This window comes from Anomaloglossus baeobatrachus, chromosome 3 (genome assembly GCF_048569485.1).
Source record: "Anomaloglossus baeobatrachus isolate aAnoBae1 chromosome 3, aAnoBae1.hap1, whole genome shotgun sequence".
Classification (NCBI taxonomy): domain Eukaryota; kingdom Metazoa; phylum Chordata; class Amphibia; order Anura; family Aromobatidae; genus Anomaloglossus; species Anomaloglossus baeobatrachus.
Window position 1 is genome coordinate 570,257,172 of NC_134355.1, and position 18,238 is coordinate 570,275,409.

The 18,238-nt window shown below is 52.2% G+C and overlaps 1 protein-coding gene across 1 annotated transcript in view; it reads left to right on the forward strand.

Moving 5' to 3' along the window:
• The window catches only part of TRIP12 (thyroid hormone receptor interactor 12), a 221,968-nt gene that overhangs the window by 154,271 nt on the left and 49,459 nt on the right, over positions 1 to 18,238 (forward strand). The window contains 2 exon segments of the mRNA XM_075341548.1: positions 2,076 to 2,304; positions 10,842 to 10,960. Coding sequence (XP_075197663.1) covers positions 2,076 to 2,304; positions 10,842 to 10,960 — 348 coding nt within the window.

Below are 18,238 nucleotides of genomic sequence, written 5' to 3' on the forward strand. Positions count from 1 at the left end.
GCTCTATTGGGAGACCCAGACGATTGGGGTATAGCTACTGCCCTCCGGAGGCCACACAAAGCACTACACTAAAAAGTGCAAGGCCCCTCCCCCTCTGGCTATACCCCCCCGTGGTATCACGGGTTCTCCAGTTTTAGCTTTGTGTGCGAAGGAGGTCAGACATCCACGCATAGCTCCACAGATTTTAGTCAGCAGTAGCTGCTGACTATTTCGGATGGAAGAAAAGAGGACACATATAGTGTCCCCAGCATGCTCCCTTCTCACCCCTGGATGGTGTTGTAAGGTTGAGGTACCTATTGCTGGTACGGCGGCTGGAGCCCACATGCTGCTTTCCTTCCACATCCCCCTGAGGGGCTCTGAGGAAGTGGGATCCTGCCGGCCTCAAAGCTCTGATGCCGGGCTCCATCCACAGACCCATTTGAACCTGCTGGATACGGAGCTGGAGTACCGTTCAGGGACATGGCCCTGCACCATTACAGGTACTCTGTGTCCCCGTACACACAGGCACAGCACACTCCAGACTTGCTGGGTGTGCTAGTGCGCCGGGGACAGTAAAGGGTTACAGTCACTGCAGCTTTGCTGAGTGACTTTGTGTTTTGGGAACTACCGCGCCGGACGCTCCGGGAGCGGCGGCGCGGCTGGGACTTGTAGTTCGCCGGGGACTGGGCGCCGACCGCGCTTTTACGGCGGCGGCGCTTATAACTCCAGTCCCCGGCTTCTGCGGCCTAGTGCCGCTTCGTTCCCGCCCCCTCCCTGTCACTCAGGGAAGGGGACAGGCGCTGAGCAATCAGCACGTGCACAGGACAGTGTTCTGTTCTCGTCCTCCGACTCCATTCTTCAGAACGGCCCCACCGCTCCACCGAGCAGATGCCCTGCTGCAGGCGGTGGACGCTAGATCTGGTGAGAGCACTCAGAATCTACATTTCCCGCACGGCGCCCGTACGCCGTTCCGATGCCCTTGTCGCTGGTACGCGCAAGAGGTTGCAGGCTTCTAAAGCCACCCTGGCTCGATGGATCAAAGAACCAATTCTGGAAGCTTACCGTTTTGCAGGGCTTCCGGTTCTTTCAGGGCTGAAAGCCCATTCAACCAGAGCCGTGAGTGCGTCCTGGGCGCTACGACACCAGGCTTCGGCTCAACAGGTGTGCCAGGCAGCTACCTGGTCGAGTCTGCACACTTTCACCAAACATTATCAGGTGCATACCTATGCTTCGGCGGATGCCAGCTTAGGTAGAAGAGTCCTGCAGGCGGCAGTGACATCCCCGTAGGGGAGGGCTGTTTTGCAGCTCTAACATGAGGTATCTCTTTACCCACCCAGGGACAGCTTTTGGACGTCCCAATCGTCTGGGTCTCCCAATAGAGCGCTGAAGAAGAAGGGAATTTTGTTACTTACCGTAAATTCCTTTTCTTCTAGCTCTTATTGGGAGACCCAGCACCCGCCCTGTTGTCCTTCGGGATATCTTGGTTGTTTGCGGGTACACATGTTGTTCATGTTGAACGGTTTTTCAGTTCTCCGACGTTATTCGGAGTTAATTTGTTTAAACCAGTTATTGGCTTCCTCCTTCTTGCTTTGGCACTAAAACTGGAGAACCCGTGATACCACGGGGGGGTATAGCCAGAGGGGGAGGGGCCTTGCACTTTTTAGTGTAGTGCTTTGTGTGGCCTCCGGAGGGCAGTAGCTATACCCCAATCGTCTGGGTCTCCCAATAAGAGCTAGAAGAAAAGGAATTTACGGTAAGTAACAAAATTCCCTTCTTTTAAAGAATGAGAAAATTTGAGATGCTGATTTATAGAAAAAGATAGTGATTAAAATGTGATCCAAAACAGTGCTGAAAATCAGTCTGGTGGACGTCTGAGTGGGGAAAACAAAGCGGCTGCCTTCTTTATTGTCCCCCTGTGCTGCATTTTGTTTAGTAGAGGGAAATCTGCTGTCAGTTTTATTCATGTGAACTTGCTTGTGTCCAGGGATCTATTGTTTTTTTTTTTTTTTTTAGTCATTCTACCTTCGTGTTCTGAAGACAGTTTTACCTTTTATTGTGCAGCCCAATTTCTGACTCTGTCCCCTTTGTAATCATAGGTGGTCATTCTGAGCTAAAAAGAGATGATGCCAGGGCGCAGTTGATGAAAGAGGACCCTGAGCTGGCGAAGTCTTTTATTAAGACCTTGTTTGGAGTGCTTTATGAAGTGTATAGCTCTTCGGCGGGACCCGCCGTCAGACACAAGTGCCTTAGAGCAATCCTTAGGATAATTTATTTTGCTGATGCTGAGCTCCTAAAAGATGTGTTAAAAAACCATGCTGTGTCCAGGTATGAGTTCTGTTATTCTCTTTACTAAATGTGAATTCAATATGATTCTTATTTTTGTTTCTGGATTTAATTCGATAGCCAATGTTTTCTAAATGTCTGCATCCCCCTGCTAACCCTCTGCACAGTTATAAAGGGCTGTTGCAGGTTTACAAGTCTACGGCCGCTTTCACACTTGCGTTGTTTTGCATACGTCACAATCAATTGTGTGACTGATGCAACAAATGATGTGACTGATGCTGCAAAAAAAAAATCCGTTTTGTTTTTTTTTTTTTTTTACTGTTTTTACCGGCGGCCACCTTTTTGTGAGCGATCAGCTGATTGTTCACAAAAGGCGCCCACCGGGCGATCAGCTGATTGTTCACAAAAGGCGCCCACCGGGCGATCAGCTGATCGTTCACAAAAGGCGCCCACCGGGGCGATCAGCTGATCGTTCACAAAATGCGCCCACCGGGCGATCAGCTGATTGTTCACAAAAGGCGCCCACCGGGCGATCAGCTGATCGTTCACAAAAGGCGCCCACCGGGCGATCAGCTGATCGTTCACAAAAGGCGCCCACCGGGGCGATCAGCTGATCGTTCACAAAAGGCGCCCACCGGGGCGATCAGCTGATCGTTCACAAAAGGCGCCCACCGGGGCGATCAGCTGATCGTTCACAAAAGGCGCCCACCGGGGCGATCAGCTGATCGTTCACAAAAGGCGCCCACCGGGGCGATCAGCTGATCGTTCACAAAAGGCGCCCACCGGGGCGATCAGCTGATCGTTCACAAAAGGCGCCCACCGGGGCGATCAGCTAATTGTTCACAAAAGGCGGCCGATCAACTGATCGTTCCGGCTGCTGGAACTGAATTTACAGTAGATCATGGTTTTTTACTGTGCGCATGCTCACAGTAAAAAAAAAACACGATCCGCCACACACAAAAAAACTTTATATTCAGCGTTGCTCACGACTGATCTGTCACGTGGCTGCTGCAACGCAGGGCCATCATTAGTCACAATCCGTCGCTAATAGAAATCTAATGGGAAAAAACTGATTCCTGCATAATATTTTTCAGGATACCATAATTCCTCAAGGCAACGGATTGTGACTGCTGCAAAACAACGCAAGTGTGAAAGCAGCCTAAGCAGTCAGCTATTACCGTATTTTTTGGATTATAAGATGCACTTTTCCTCCCAAAAATTTGGGAGGAAAGTGAGGGATGCGTCTTATATTCTGAATGTAGATTACCGGGGTGGTGGAGAAGGGGTCACAAGAAGTTGGGGGAATGTTGCTGGACAGTTGTGCGGTGTCTCCGGCGGCTGATGGTGGGGCGGCTGTGCAGGGTCTGCAGCGGATGTGTTGGGGTCTCCAGTGGCTGGTTCAGCTGTGTAGGACTGAAATAATGCCACCCGGAGTCGGCACGTACGCAGATGAAGCTCTCGGTTCAAGCTCTCATCTGCACATGTGCCGCCTCCAGACCATTGCTCTCCCAGCAGCGGACTTAAGAAAAATGGCGCCCGGAGGTGGTGCTTGTGCAAGTGAGATCTCTGCTTGCCGTTGAGCCGAGAACTCAATCTGCGCTGACTCCGGGTGCCATTTCTGTGCAGCCCCAGCATGGCCGCCCCAGCCTCCGCCGCAGCTTCAGCCGTGCTGCACCAGCACTGCCTACAGTTTATGGGACACTCACCGGCCCTGCCTCCTGTGATTCCCCTCCACCGCCACTGGTGCCCCCTCTGGCAAGCTACCACCAAGTTATAAGACTGGCCCCCCTTCTTTTTTTTTTTTTTTAACTTTTACTACCTTTTTTGCTCTGAATTTGGGGTGCATCTTATAATCTGGTGCGTCTTATAAACCGAAAAATACGCTAATTACCTTTTTACGAACACCTTCATTAACTACACACTGTATATAGTTTAACATTGAGGGATCAGTGGGTGATACCTAGGCACCCAGCCAGTGGTTTTGTTCACTTGGAGGATGTCAATGGTCATAAATATACCATATTTCATAGCAATTTACATTTCTCTTTTAAACGGAATCTGTCACCATATTTTTGCTATCTAATCTGAGAGCAGCATAATGTAGAAAAACAGACCTGGTCTCCAGCTATGTCACTTACTGGGCTGCTTGCTGTAGTTTTTATAAAATAATTTCCTGCTGATACAACAATTATCACTAGAGGACTACTTTGCTTGCCTTCATGTAGTCCAGCCAGGCCCCCACCATGGATTGGCAGCTTTCTGTCCACACTGGCAACTTTCTGCCTATGCACAATCAGTGGTGTTGGTGAGATTATACAGGGCTTAGCATTTAGTAAAGGAAGTGATAAACCCTGTAATTGGCGTCTGTTTCTACAACATGCTGTTCTCGGATGGGGTAGCAAAAATCTGGTGATAGATTCCCTTTTATTCATGTGTTTAAAAAAAAAAAAAAAAAAAAAATTTCAGGATGCAAATTACAATTTCTTTGTCGCTCCATTGGGAGACCCAGACAATTGGGTGTATAGCTTCTGCCTCCGGAGGCCACACAAAGTATTACACTTAAAAGTGTAAACCCCTCCCCTCTGCCTATACACCCCCCCCGTGCATCACGGGCTCCTCAGTTTTTATGCTTTGTGTTGAAGGAGGCACACATGCACGCAAGCTCCACAATTTAGTCAGCAGCAGCTGCTGACTATATCGGATGGAAGAAAAGAGGGCCCATAACAGGGCCCCCAGCATGCTCCCTTCTCACCCCACTCTGGTCGGCGGTGCTGTTAAGGTTGAGGTACCCATTGCGGGTACAAAGGCTGGAGCCACATGCTGTTTTCCTTCCCCATCCCTTAGGGGCTCTGGGTGAAGTGGGATCCTAACCGGTCACCATGCACTGGGACCGTGCTCCCTCCGCAGCCCCTGGGGGAATCTGCTGGACAGGAGACCGGGTATCGTCAGGGACAGGCCCTGCTCCTCTGAGGTACTCTGTGTCCCCTTAGGGACGGCGCATAGAGCGCCTGTGTAATGGACGCTGCAGCAGCTGCTGGGTGTGTTTGTGCGCCGGGACTACCGCGCTGACCGCGCTTGTTTGCCGGCCGCGCTTATAACTTTAGTCCCCGGCTTTTGCGGCCTAGTACCGCATACTCCCGCCCCCGGGCCTGCCAGTCAGGGGTAAGGGCGGGACGCTGCACTGGACGTCAGCGCTGAGGGCTGGAGCATACTTAGTATCCTCCTCCCCCCTCACTGAGCACCGTGGGGCACCAGATTCCCGCACTTTCTGAGGCACGCCCACGGCTCCCTCCTCCTCTCAGAACGCTGGCAGCCATTCCTATCAGCACTTCTGACGCTGGAGAACTTCAGAGGGGAGACAACACCGACCTCCACAGCTCTGGGAGGCCCAGGCAGGGAATCTGGTGGTCACACAACCGCTGAGGGCGGTCGGTAAGCCGCACCTGTTACTAGGTGCTGGCCTCCCTGGGTGCCGAAGTGTATATTTATATGCTTATATTGTATACATTTACTCTGTACGGCCGCACTATTTGCTTTGGCTATATACCCTCACTGATTGCTCTAAGAGGAGACAACAGCATGTTGTCCGCAAAAAGCAAGGGTGCCAAGGCACAGGCCTATTTTGCAACCTGTACCTCATGTGCGGCTATGCTACCTGCAGGTTCCACCTACCCTCATTGTGTGCAATGCTCGGCCCCTGTGACACTCACTCAGCCGGAGCCTCAGCCACCGGTGGGACCCTCGGCCCAGGTGGAACCACCTGCTACCACTGTCCAGGTGACAGGGACAGAGTTTGCAGTATTCGCTGACAAACTTTGAGTCTATGGATAGATGGTCTGCTAAGATACTAGAAGCTTTGCAGTCCAGACTGGTAACACAGGCCCCGGGCACTGTTGAATCATTGCTCTCAGACCCCCCTCGGTCGGCGCAGCAAAGTGCTCCTGGGGAGACTCATAGGTCCCACGGTGAGGACTCCGACACGGACCGCAGTCCCAGACCGGCTAAGCGGGCTCGCTGGGAACTTCCCTCGACTTCATCACACTGCTCAGGGTCTCAGCATGAGGACTCTCTGGAGGATGAAGCGGAGGTGGCAGATCAGGGCTCTGATCCTGACGCCGCTCTCAACCTTGATACACCTGAGGGGGACGCCATAGTAAACGACCTTATAGCGTCCATCAATCAGGTGTTAGAACTTTCTCCTCCAGCTCCTCCGATTGAGGAGTCAGCTTCTCAGCAGGAGAAATTCCAATTTAGGTTTCCCAAACGTACACGGAGTGCGTTTCTTGATCACTCCAACTTCAGAGATACAGTCCAGAAACACCGAGCTTTTCCGGATAAACTCTTTACTAAGCGCCTTAATGACACACGTTATCCCTTTCCCCCTGACATAGTCAAGGGTTGGGCTCAGTGTCCCAAGGTGGATCCTCCAGTCTCTAGACTGGCGGCTAGATCCATAGTTGCGGTGGCAGATGGTTCATCACTCAAGGATGCCACTGACAGGCAGATAGAGCTCCTGATGAAATCCATCTATGAAGCTATAGGCGCGTCCTTTGCTCCGGCATTCGCAGCCGTATGGGCACTCCAAGCTATCTCAGCTTGTCAGTCTGAGATTAATGCAGTCACACGAGCCTCTACTCCGCAGGTTGTGTCCTTAACCTCTCAGGCGTCGGCGTTTGCGTCCTACGCCATGAATGCTGTCCTGGACTCTGCGAGCCGTACGGCGGTTACATCCGCCAATTCAGTGGCAGTCCGCAGGGCCATGTGGCTACGTGAATGGAAGGCAGACTCTGCTTCCAAAAAGTTCTTAACCGGTTTGCCATTTTCTGGCGACCGCCTGTTTGGCGAGCAATTGGATGAAATCATTAAACAATCCAAGGGAAAGGACTCGTCCTTACCTCAGTCCAAACCAAACAGACCTCAACAACGGAAGGTACAATCGAGGTTTCGGTCCTTTCGGCCCTCAGCCAGGTCTCAATTCTCCTCGTCCAACAGGCCACAGAAGGGTCAGAGGAACTCTGATTCATGGCGGTCTAAGTCACGTCCTAAAAAGACCGCCGGAGGAACCGCTACCAAGGCGGCCTCCTCATGACTTTCGGCCTACCCAAACCGCATCCTCGGTCGGTGGCAGGCTCTCCCGCTTTTGCGACGCCTGGTTGCCACATGTCCAAGACCGATGGGTGAGAGACATTCTGTCTCACGGTTACAGGATAGAGTTCAGCTCTCGTCCTCCGACTCGTTTCTTCAGAACATCTCCGCCCCCCGAGCGAGCAGATGCTCTTCTTCAGGCGGTGAGCACTCTGAAGGCAGAAGGAGTGGTGATCCCTGTCCCCCTTCAGCAATGGGGCCAAGGTTTTTACTCCAACTTGTTTGTGGTGCCAAAAAAGGACGGATCTTTCCGTCCCGTTCTGGACCTCAAATTGCTCAACAGACACGTGAAAACCAGGCGGTTCCGGATGGAATCTCTCCGCTCCGTCATCGCCTCGATGTCCCAAGGAGACTTCCTAGCATCAATCGACATCAGGGATGCTTATCTCCACGTGCCGATTGCACCAGAGCATCAGCGCTTCCTGCGTTTCGCCATCGGGGACGAACACCTTCAGTTCGTGGCACTGCCTTTCGGCCTGGCGACAGCCCCACGGGTCTTCACCAAGGTCATGGCAACAGTGGTAGCAGTCCTACACTCTCAGGGACACTCGGTGATCCCTTACTTAGACGATCTTCTTGTCAAGGCCCCCTCTCGGGTGGCATGCCAACACAGCCTGAACATTGCTTTGGAGACTCTCCAGAGGTTCGGGTGGATCATCAATTTCCCAAAGTCAAAATTGACACCGACCCAATCGCTGACATATCTCGGGATGGAGTTTCATACTCTCTCAGTGATAGTGAAACTTCCGCTGGACAAACAGCGTTCACTACGGACAGGGGTGCAATCTCTCCTTCGAGCCCAGTCGCACCCCTTGAGGCGCCTCATGCACTTCCTAGGGAAGATGGTGGCAGCAATGGAGGCAGTTCCATTTGCGCAGTTTCATCTGCGTCCTCTTCAATGTGACATTCTCCGCAAATGGGACAGGAAGTCGACGTCCCTCGACAGGAACGTCTCCCTTTCCCGGGCAGCCAAGGCCTCCCTTCAGTGGTGGCTTCTCCCCACTTCTTTGTCGAAGGGGAAATCATTCCTGCCCCCATCCTGGGCTGTGGTCACGACGGACGCGAGTCTGTCAGGGTGGGGAGCGGTCTTCCTCCACCACAGGGCTCAGGGTACCTGGACTCAGCCAGAGTCCTCCCTTCAGATCAATGTTCTGGAGATAAGGGCAGTGTATCTAGCCCTAAAAGCGTTCCAGCCGTGGCTGGAAGGCAGGAAGATCCGAATTCAGTCGGACAACGCCACGGCGGCGGCATACATCAACCACCAAGGCAGCACACGCAGTCGGCAAGCCTTCCAGGAAGTTCGGCGGATTCTGCTGTGGGTGGAAGCCACAGCCTCCACCATCTCCGCAGTTCACATCCCGGGCGTAGAACACTGGGAAGCAGACTCTCAGTCGCCAGGGCATGGACGCAGGGGAATGGTCTCTTCACCCGGACGTGTTTCAAGAGATCTGTTGCCGCTGGGGGATGCCGGACGTCGACCTAATGGCGTCCCGGCACAACAAGGTCCCGGCATTCATGGCACGGTCTCAAGATCACAGAGCTCTGGCGGCAGATGCATTAGTTCAGGATTGGTCGCAGTTTCGACTGCCTTATGTATTTCCTCCTCTGGCACTGCTGCCCAGAGTGTTACGCAAGATCAGGTCCGACTGCCGCCGCGCCATCCTCATCGCCCCAGACTGGCCGAGGAGGTCGTGGTACCCGGTTCTGTGGCATCTCACGGTGGGTCAACCGTGGGCACTACCAGACCGACCAGACATGCTGTCTCAAGGGCCATTTTTCCATCTGAATTCTGCGGCCCTCAACCTGACTGTGTGGCCATTGAGTCCTGGATCCTAGCGTCTTCAGGGTTATCTCAAGAGGTCATTGCCACTATGAGACAGGCCAGGAAACAAACGTCCGCCAAGATCTACCACAGGACGTGGAGGATCTTCTTATCCTGGTGCTCTGATCAGGGTTTTACTCCCTGGCCATTTGCCTTGCCCATTTTTCTATCCTTCCTTCAATCCGGAATGGAAAAGGGTTTGTCTCTTGGCTCTCTTAAGGGACAAGTCTCTGCGCTCTCTGTGTTTTTTCAAAAGCGTCTAGCCAGGCTTCCGCAGGTACGCACGTTTGCCACATAGTCCCTCCTTACAAGCGTCCGCTAGAACCCTGGGATCTGAACAGGGTGCTAACGGCCCTTCAGAAACCACCTTTCGAGCCAATGAGGGATATTTCTCTTTCACGCCTTTCGCAGAAGGTGGTCTTCCTAGTGGCAGTCACATCACTTCGGAGAGTGTCTGAGCTAGCTGCACTGTCATGCAAAGCCCCCTTCTTGGTATTTCACCAGGACAAGGTGGTTCTGCGTCCGGTTCCGGAATTTCTCCCTAAGGTGGTATCCCCTTTTCATCTCAATCAGGATATCTCCTTACCTTCTTTTTGCCCTCATCCAGTTCACCAATGTGAAAAGGATTTGCACTTGTTAGATCTTGTGAGAGCACTCAGACTCTACATTTCTCGTACGGCATCCCTGCGCCGCTCGGACGCGCTCTTTGTTCTTGTCGCTGGCCAGCGTAAAGGGTCGCAGGCTTCAAAGTCAACCTTGGCTCGGTGGATCAAGGAACCAATTCTTGAAGCCTACCGTTCTTCTGGGCTTCCGGTTCCTTCAGGGCTGAAAGCCCATTCTACCAGAGCCGTGGGTGCGTCCTGGGCATTGCGGCACCAGGCTACGGCTCAGCAGGTGTGTCAGGCGGCTACCTGGTCGAGTCTGCACACTTTCACGAAACACTATCAGGTGCATACCTACGCTTCGGCAGATGCCAGCCTAGGTAGGCGAGTCCTTCAGGCGGCGGTTGCCCACCTGTAGGAAGGGGCCGTTTTACGGCTCTTTTACCGAGGTATTCTTTTACCCACCCAGGGACTGATTTTGGACGTCCCAATTGTCTGGGTCTCCCAATGGAGCGACAAAGAAGAAGGGAATTTTGTTTACTTACCGTAAATTCCTTTTCTTCTAGCTCCTATTGGGAGACCCAGCACCCGCCTTTGTTCCCTTCGGGCTGTTGTTCTTTTGTGTACACATGTTGTTCATGTTGAATTGTTCTTGGTTCATGGTTTTCAGTTCTCCGAACATCCTTCGGATTGAATTTACCTTAGACCAATTTATAAGTTTCCTCCTTCCTGCTTTTGCACCAAAACTGAGGAGCCCGTGATGCACGGGGGGTGTATAGGCAGAGGGGAGGGGTTTACACTTTTAAGTGTAATACTTTGTGTGGCCTCCGGAGGCAGAAGCTATACACCCAATTGTCTAGGTCTCCCAATAGGAGCTAGAAGAAAAGGAATTTACGGTAAGTAAACAAAATTCCCTTCTTTACTAGGTATTTAAATGTATATTTCTTGCTTGGAAATTTTGTCTGTTGCTAAATAGTTTGTGTTTTTTCTCTCCCCTGTTTCCACTCCAGTCACATTGCATCTATGTTGTCAAGTCAGGACCTCAAAATAGTGGTCGGAGCTCTTCAGATGGCCGAGATATTGATGCAAAAATTGCCAGATGTATTCAGTGTGTACTTTAGGAGGGAAGGTAATTTGCTTCATTAATTGTGACATTTCACTGCTTCATATGTCGAATAGATCAGACAACATGGTACATTTGCTACAATAACTTTTATGTTTCAGTTTGTCAGCATTGTGAGTGTATATTAGTAATGAGCGAGCATGCCTGAGACTCAATCAAGCATCGCGGGTGCTCGAGCGCCATGCTAGTCCACACTCCACATGTTTTGCGGCTTTTAGACAGCCAATCAATTTTCAGGGATTGCCTGCCATACACTGTAATGCCTTAGCAATGTTGGCTACTGGTAATACTGTGATCGGCCGGCCGCATCGCTTCATTTGGTCTTGTATAAGACATTGTGATGCAGCGCTCGTCCTACTGTCCTCTGCAATCAGTTCAGGGGGCTGCTGTAGGAGATAACGCTGAATTTAGAGCAGTGCTGAATTGGTATTGCAGTAATTGTATATCGCTGCTGTATCATTAAAACAGAAGGTTTTTTCAGAGCTTCATACTGTCCTTTATTAAAATCGCTATTAACAGCAGTCAGTGTAGTGATGGCTGGTGGAGAAGGGATAGTTTATTGCCTTAGTCCTTCTATACTTATACTGCTGCAACCTCACAACAAAACTCCTGTTCAGGGCTAAATATTTTCTTTTGACTAGTAGCTGAAATTTTGCTTTCATGTATAGTATCCACCTAATTAAAAGGGAACCTGTCACCAGAATTTTCACTATTAAACAAAAAGAATCCCCTTCTGCAGCTCCTGGGCTGCATTCTATAGGTTCATCTTGCTACTGGCCCCCCTTTCAGACCTAAATAACAACTTAATAAAATATTACCTTTTGCTATGGTAATGAGGTTTGTTGGCCCCGGGGGCGGGCTGTATTTCGTCTGTTATCCCCCTTCTGCCGCTGTTTGCTGTCCCCCAATGTTCATTCTCATAGATGAGGCCGCCGCCCTCCTTTTCTGCAGTGCTCCGGAAGTCTTGCGCATGCGCAGTGGCACTATCGCGGGACTGAGCACTGTTTTCAAAAACAGGTAAACGGGGATGATAAAAATAAGCAATGGCCAGGGCAAGCGCATAACGGTAGAGGCAGAGGTAAAAGCGCGGGCACGAGATTATGGGCGGGTACTTGGATGACATTCACAGTGACGCCCATAATCTCGCGCCTGCGCAATAACATCACAGGCGCTCGCGTTTTGAAAACAGTACAGTTCCTCCTAATTTTTGTCAGTCCGTGTACTTAGTGCACGGGCTTTGAGTCTAGGAGCCCTACGACCTAACAATATAATGTGTGTGAGACCCGCCTTTATGTCTAATACAGGGTGTATCTGAGCCCCTCTTACTTCTAATTTCTTTATCGTTCCTATGGGAGACCCAGACATTGGGTGTATAGCTTCTGCCTCCGGCGGACACACAAAGTACTACACTCAAAAGTGTAGCTCCTCCCTCTGAGCTTATACACCCCCTGGAGAACCAGATCTAGCCAGTTTATCGCTTTGTGTTCAGGAGGAATATATCCACACATGCATTCTCATCTAATTTTTGATTTTTGGAAATAGTTTGAAGAAAAGCGGGTCCAAGCCTGGACCCCAGGCATGTCCCTTGTCACCCCACTGTGTCGGCGGTGCTGTTAAGGTTGATTCCAAGGCTGGAGCCTTACATGCCGTGCTCCTTCACCATCCCTCCGGGGCTCTGGCTTGAAGTGGGAGCCAGCACGGTTCTCCATGCTTGGCAGGAGACCGGTCTCCATCCGCAGCCCTTCAGGATCCTGCTGGACCGGAGCACTCACCCCCAGGGACTTGGAACCCTGCGTCTCAGCAAGCCAAGTACCTGAGACGTTTATATATGGGGGTCCCTGTACTTTATTGTTGTGGGAGAGTGTGCTGTTTGTGTTTTATGACATTTCCGGCGTATTCTCTGGCTGTCGCCTGAGAACCACGCCGATGGTGCCTGCGCGGCGGCCGCACCGCTCAAATTTAGGCCCCGGCTTCGCCGGAGGCCTACTTTCGGTTTCACTGCCCTCGCATGTCATTCATGCAGAGTGACAGCGCAGCTCCGCCCAGTGGCCGTTCTGCACAGGGGAGGGACACTCCTCACTGGGTACATGTCTCCTCCACTGTAAGTCTCTATGGCCCTCCAGATCCCGCTCCCAGAGTGAGTCCCGCCCCCTCTCTTCGCTCCGGCGGCCATTTTCTCAGCGTTTTTCCCTGCAATCAGCACTGGTCTGCAGCATCCCTGTTGAGGTGCTTGGGGGTCCGGGCTTCAGGATCTGGAGGGCACACAACACCGCTCCAGCGGTCTGGTAAGCCACAACCTCTGGTTGTGGTCCTCTGTATATACTCTCTGGGGGTCATTCTCTGGCAGAGCCCCCACTCCAGCAGCATGTCTCACACGAGGAGCAAGGCTCCAAAGCTGTATTCAGTATGCACTGCATGTAAGCTCCTACTGCCAGAACCGAGCACCTATCCACATTGTGAAGCCTGCTCTAACCTGACGATGCCTCAGCCTGGTATCGCACCCCCAGTGGTCTCTCCGGCTGCTCCGGCTCCTGTGGCTGAACCCCCGGCTTGGGTAGAAGCCTTATCTAAGTCTATCTCCCAGTCTTTTGCCGACTCCATGGGACAGCTGTCCAGGACTTTGCTGAACATGCATCAGCCCCCTTCACAGGGTGCCTCTGCTGCTAGGTCTCTCTCAGGACCGGAGCTCACAGAAGATTCATCATCTGGTCCCAGACCCCGTCCTCCTAAGAGGAGACGCAGGGCTTCCTCTCTTTCCTCGTCCCGCGTCTCTTTTTCAGAAGCTGACTCGCAGGACGAGGAGGATGCCTTTACAGGGGGCTCGGAGGCTAACTCCATGTGCCCCATTGATCTGTCCGAAAGTGACTCAGATGTTAGTGATTTGATTGCGTCCATTAATTCAGTACTGGATCTCAATCCGCCAGTATCAGAGGAGCAACCCTCTCTGGCAGAAAAGCACCAGTTTACCTCGCCTAAGAGGACAAAGAGTGTGTTCTTTAACCACTCCAGTTTTCAGGCCGCTGTGACCAAGCTTAGGGCCTGTCCTGACAAACGCTTCCCAAAGCGTGGTTCTGATGACAGTTTTCCCTTTCCACCTGAGTTGGTTAAGGAGTGGGCTCATTCACCAAAGGTAGACCCCCCCCCCGGTGTCTAGACTCTCAGCCCGGACCGTTGTATCAGTGGCGGATGGCACCTCTCTCAAGGATTCCACTGACCGCCAGGTTGACCTTCTGGCCAAATCTGTATATGAGGCGGCAGGGGCCTCGTTCTCCCCAACTTTTGCAGCAGTGTGGGCTCTCAAAGCCATCTCTGCTTCTCTAGAGGAGATGCATTCCCTCATCAGGGAATCTATGCCCGAAATGGTTACCTTAACTTCCCAAGCTTCAGCTTTTTCATCCTATGCCATGTCTGCCATGCTGGAGGCTTCTCACCGCACTGCGGTGGCTTTGGCTAATTCCCTCGCTATCCGCAGGATCTTGTGGCTTCGAGAGTGGAAGGCAGATGCTTCTTCAAAGAAGTACCTTGCTGGACTCCCTTTTGCTGGGTCCAGGCTGTTCGGTGAACAGCTGGATGAAATTATTAAGGAAGCTACTGGCGGGAAGAGTACTTCGATGCCACAAACCAAAACCAGGAAACCTGTCAAGGGTAGGAATCAGTCGAGGTTTCGTTCCTTTCGCTCCTCCAACTGGTCGTCCTCTAAGCCCTCGGCCTCGTCCACTAACTCAGCCAAGGACCAAAAGTCCAACTGGCGCACAAAAGCGCGTCCACAGAAGACCGCAGGAGCTGCTGCCACCAAGGCAGCCTCCTCTTGACTATCTGTCCGCGCCAGCAACGTCCTTAGTCGGTGGCAGGCTCTCCCACTTTGGCGACGCGTGGTTTCAACACGTCTCCGATCAGTGGGTGCGGGATATCTCCCACGGCTACAGGATAGAATTCTCTTCCAGCCCGCCAAACAGATTTTTTCTGTCTACTCCCCCCTGCTCCAAGGCCGCCGCCTTCTCGCAGGCAATCGGAGAGGAACATTTCCAATTCGTGGCTCTTCCCTTCGGGTTGGACACGGCCCCTCGGGTATTCACCAAGGTCATGGCAGCAGTGGTTGCGGTTCTGCACCTCCAGGGGTTGGCAGTGATTCCTTACCTGGACGACCTTCTAGTCAAGGCTTCATCCAGCGCAGACTGTCAGCGGAGTGTCTCGATCACTCTCGCCACTCTAGCCCAATTCGGGTGGCTTGTCAATCTGCCCAAATCCACTCTGACTCCGACCCAGAGGCTCACGTACCTAGGGATGCAGTTCGAGACTCTGCCGGCACTTGTGAAGTTGCCCTTAATCAAACAGCAGTCCCTCCAACTGGCGGTGCGCTCTCTGCTGAGGCCCCGCCGTTATTCCATCAGGCATCTGATGCAGGTGCTGGGTCAGATGGTGGCGTCAATGGAGGCTGTTCCCTTTGCCCAGTTCCATCTGCGTCCACTGCAGCTGGTCATTCTCCGCTGTCGGGACAAGCGGCCTTCCTCCTTGCACAGGTTGGTGGCTCTGTCGCCACAGACCAGGAGCTCTCTTCAGTGGTGGCTTTGGCCTCTCTCTCTCTCTCTCTGTCTCAGGGACGCTCCTTCCTGGCCCCGTCCTGGGTGATTCTCACCACGGATGCCAGTCTATCCGGCTGGGGAGCAGTATATCTCCACCACAGAGCACAGGGCACTTGGACTCCGTCCGAGTCAGCCCTTTCAGTCAATGTGCTGGAAACCAGAGCCGTGCTTCTGGCTCTCCTAGCTTTTCACCACCTATTGGCGAGCAAGCACATCCGAGTCCAGTCAGACAACGCGACAGCGGTTGTCTACATCACCAAGGCGGGACACGCAGCCGCCTGGCAATGTTGGAGGTGCAACGCATCCTTCAATGGGCGGAGGACTCCAAGTCCACCATATCCGCAGTCCACATCCCAGGCGTGGAAAACTGGGAGGCAGATTATCTCAGCCGTCAAACCGTGGACAGTGGCGAGTGGTCCCTGCATCCGGCAGTGTTTCAGTCAATCTGCCGCAAGTGGGGCACTCCGGACGTGGACCTAATGGCATCACGTCACAACAACAAGGTTCCGGTTTACGTGGCTCGCTCCCACGATCCTCAGGCATTCGCCGCGGACGCTCTGGTTCAAGACTGGTCCCAGTTTCGTCTGTCCTACGTGTTTCCCCCTCTAGCTCTCTTGCCCAGAGTTCTGCGCAAAATCAGAATGGAGGGCCGTCGAGTCATCCTCATTGCTCCGGACTGGCCCAGGCGAGCTTGGTACCCAGACCTGCTCCATCTGTCCGTAGAGGTGCTGTGGCATCTTCCGGACCGTCCAGACCTTCTCTCACAAGGTCCGTTTTTCCGCCAGAATTCTGTGGCTCTCAGATTGACGGCGTGGCTCTTGAGTCCTGGATCTTGACGACTTCTGGTATCCCCCCCCCCCTGAAGTCATCTCCACTATGACTCGGGCCCGTAAGTCTTCCGCTGCCAAGATCTATCACAGGACTTGGAAAATTTTCCTGTCCTGGTGTCGCTCTTCCGGCCATCCTCCTTGGCCTTTTTCCTTGCCAACCCTTCTCTCCTTTCTACAGTCCGGTCTGCAGCTGGGACTGTCCCTCAACTCTCTTAAGGGACAAGTCTCGGCTCTGTCAGTGCTGTTCCAGCGGCGTATCGCCCGGCTGGCTCAGGTCCGCACCTTCATGCAGGGCGCGTCTCACATCATTCCGCTTTACCGGCGGCCCTTGGATCCCCTGGGACCTCAATTTGGTTCTCACGGTTTTGCAGAAATTCCCCTTTGAGCCTCTTAGGGATGTTTCTTTGTTTCGTCTTTCACAGAAAGTGGTCTTTCTAGTGGCCATAACTTCTCTCAGGAGAGTCTCTGATTTGGCTGCGCTCTCCTCGGAGTCACCTTTTTTGGTGTTTAATCAAGACAAGGTGGTTCTCCGTCCGACTCCGGACTTTCTCCCTAAGGTGGTTTCTCCCTTCCACCTTAACCAGGACATTACCCTACCTTCCTTTTGTCCGGCTCCTGTTCATCGCTTTGAAAAAGCATTGCATACTCTGGATCTGGTGCGTGCTCTCCGGATCTATGTGTCTCGCACCGCTGCTCTTAGGCGGTGCACCTCTCTTTTTGTGCTAACCACAGGTCGGCGTAAGGGCCTCTCTGCTTCTAAACAGACCTTAGCCCGTTGGATTAGGTCGACCATTTCGGACGCCTACCAGAGTACTCAGGTGCCTCCCCCGCCGGGGATCAAGGCACACTCGACCAGAGCTGTCGGTGCCTCCTGGGCTTTCAGGCACCAGGCTACGGCTCAGCAAGTCTGTCAGGCTGCCACTTGGACTAGCCTGCATACTTTTTCAAAGCACTACCAAGTGCATGCTCATGCTTCGGCAGATGCGAGCTTGGGCAGACGCATCCTTCAGGCGGTTGTCGCCCATTTGTGAAGTTAGGCTCTGCCTACTTCTCAGTTTTTCTGTTTATTCCCACCCATGGACTGCTTTGAGACGTCCAAATGTCTGGGTCTCCCATAGGAACGATAAAGAAAAAGAGATTTTTGTTTACTTACCGTAAATTCTTTTTCTTATAGTTCCGTATTGGGAGACCCAGCACCCTCCCTGTTGCCTGTTGGCAAATTCTTGTTCCGCGTGTTATCACCGGCTGTTGTCGTAGACAGAAGCTCCGGTTGTTCCGGTTCTTGCTCTGTTTTTACTTGTGGGTGGCTATTCTCCTTCAGCTTTTGCACTAAACTGGCTAGATCTGGTTCTCCAGGGGGGTGTATAAGCTCAGAGGGAGGAGCTACACTTCTGAGTGTAGTACTTTGTGTGTCCTTCGGAGGCAGAAGCTATACACCCAATGTCTGGGTCTCCCAATACGGAACTATAAGAAAAAGAATTTACGGTAAGTAAACAAAATTCTCCTTTTTTTTAGCACTTCTTGCGTTGTCTGAATAGGCTTTGTGATTTTTGAATCCCTCCTTCATAAATTAAACAAGATGTGTCTGACACTATCACACAGACCACATGCCCGGATAAGATACTGAAATGTTAAAATTATACCCGCTGGTAGTCACCAGTAAATGTTTTATTTGCCCCTCCACTGTCATCGACTGTGGTCATAGTCGACAGGGAAATACGGTGAGAGATGGCCTGGCTATTAAGGGATGAAAGGCATTTTTGTTTGTTTCTATTTTTAATTGTGCCTTGAATACAAGTCGCTTTACAGGAAAGAATATCTCTTAAAATGGATTTCACTGGAAAAAATGTTATCTTCGGTTTTGTATGTGG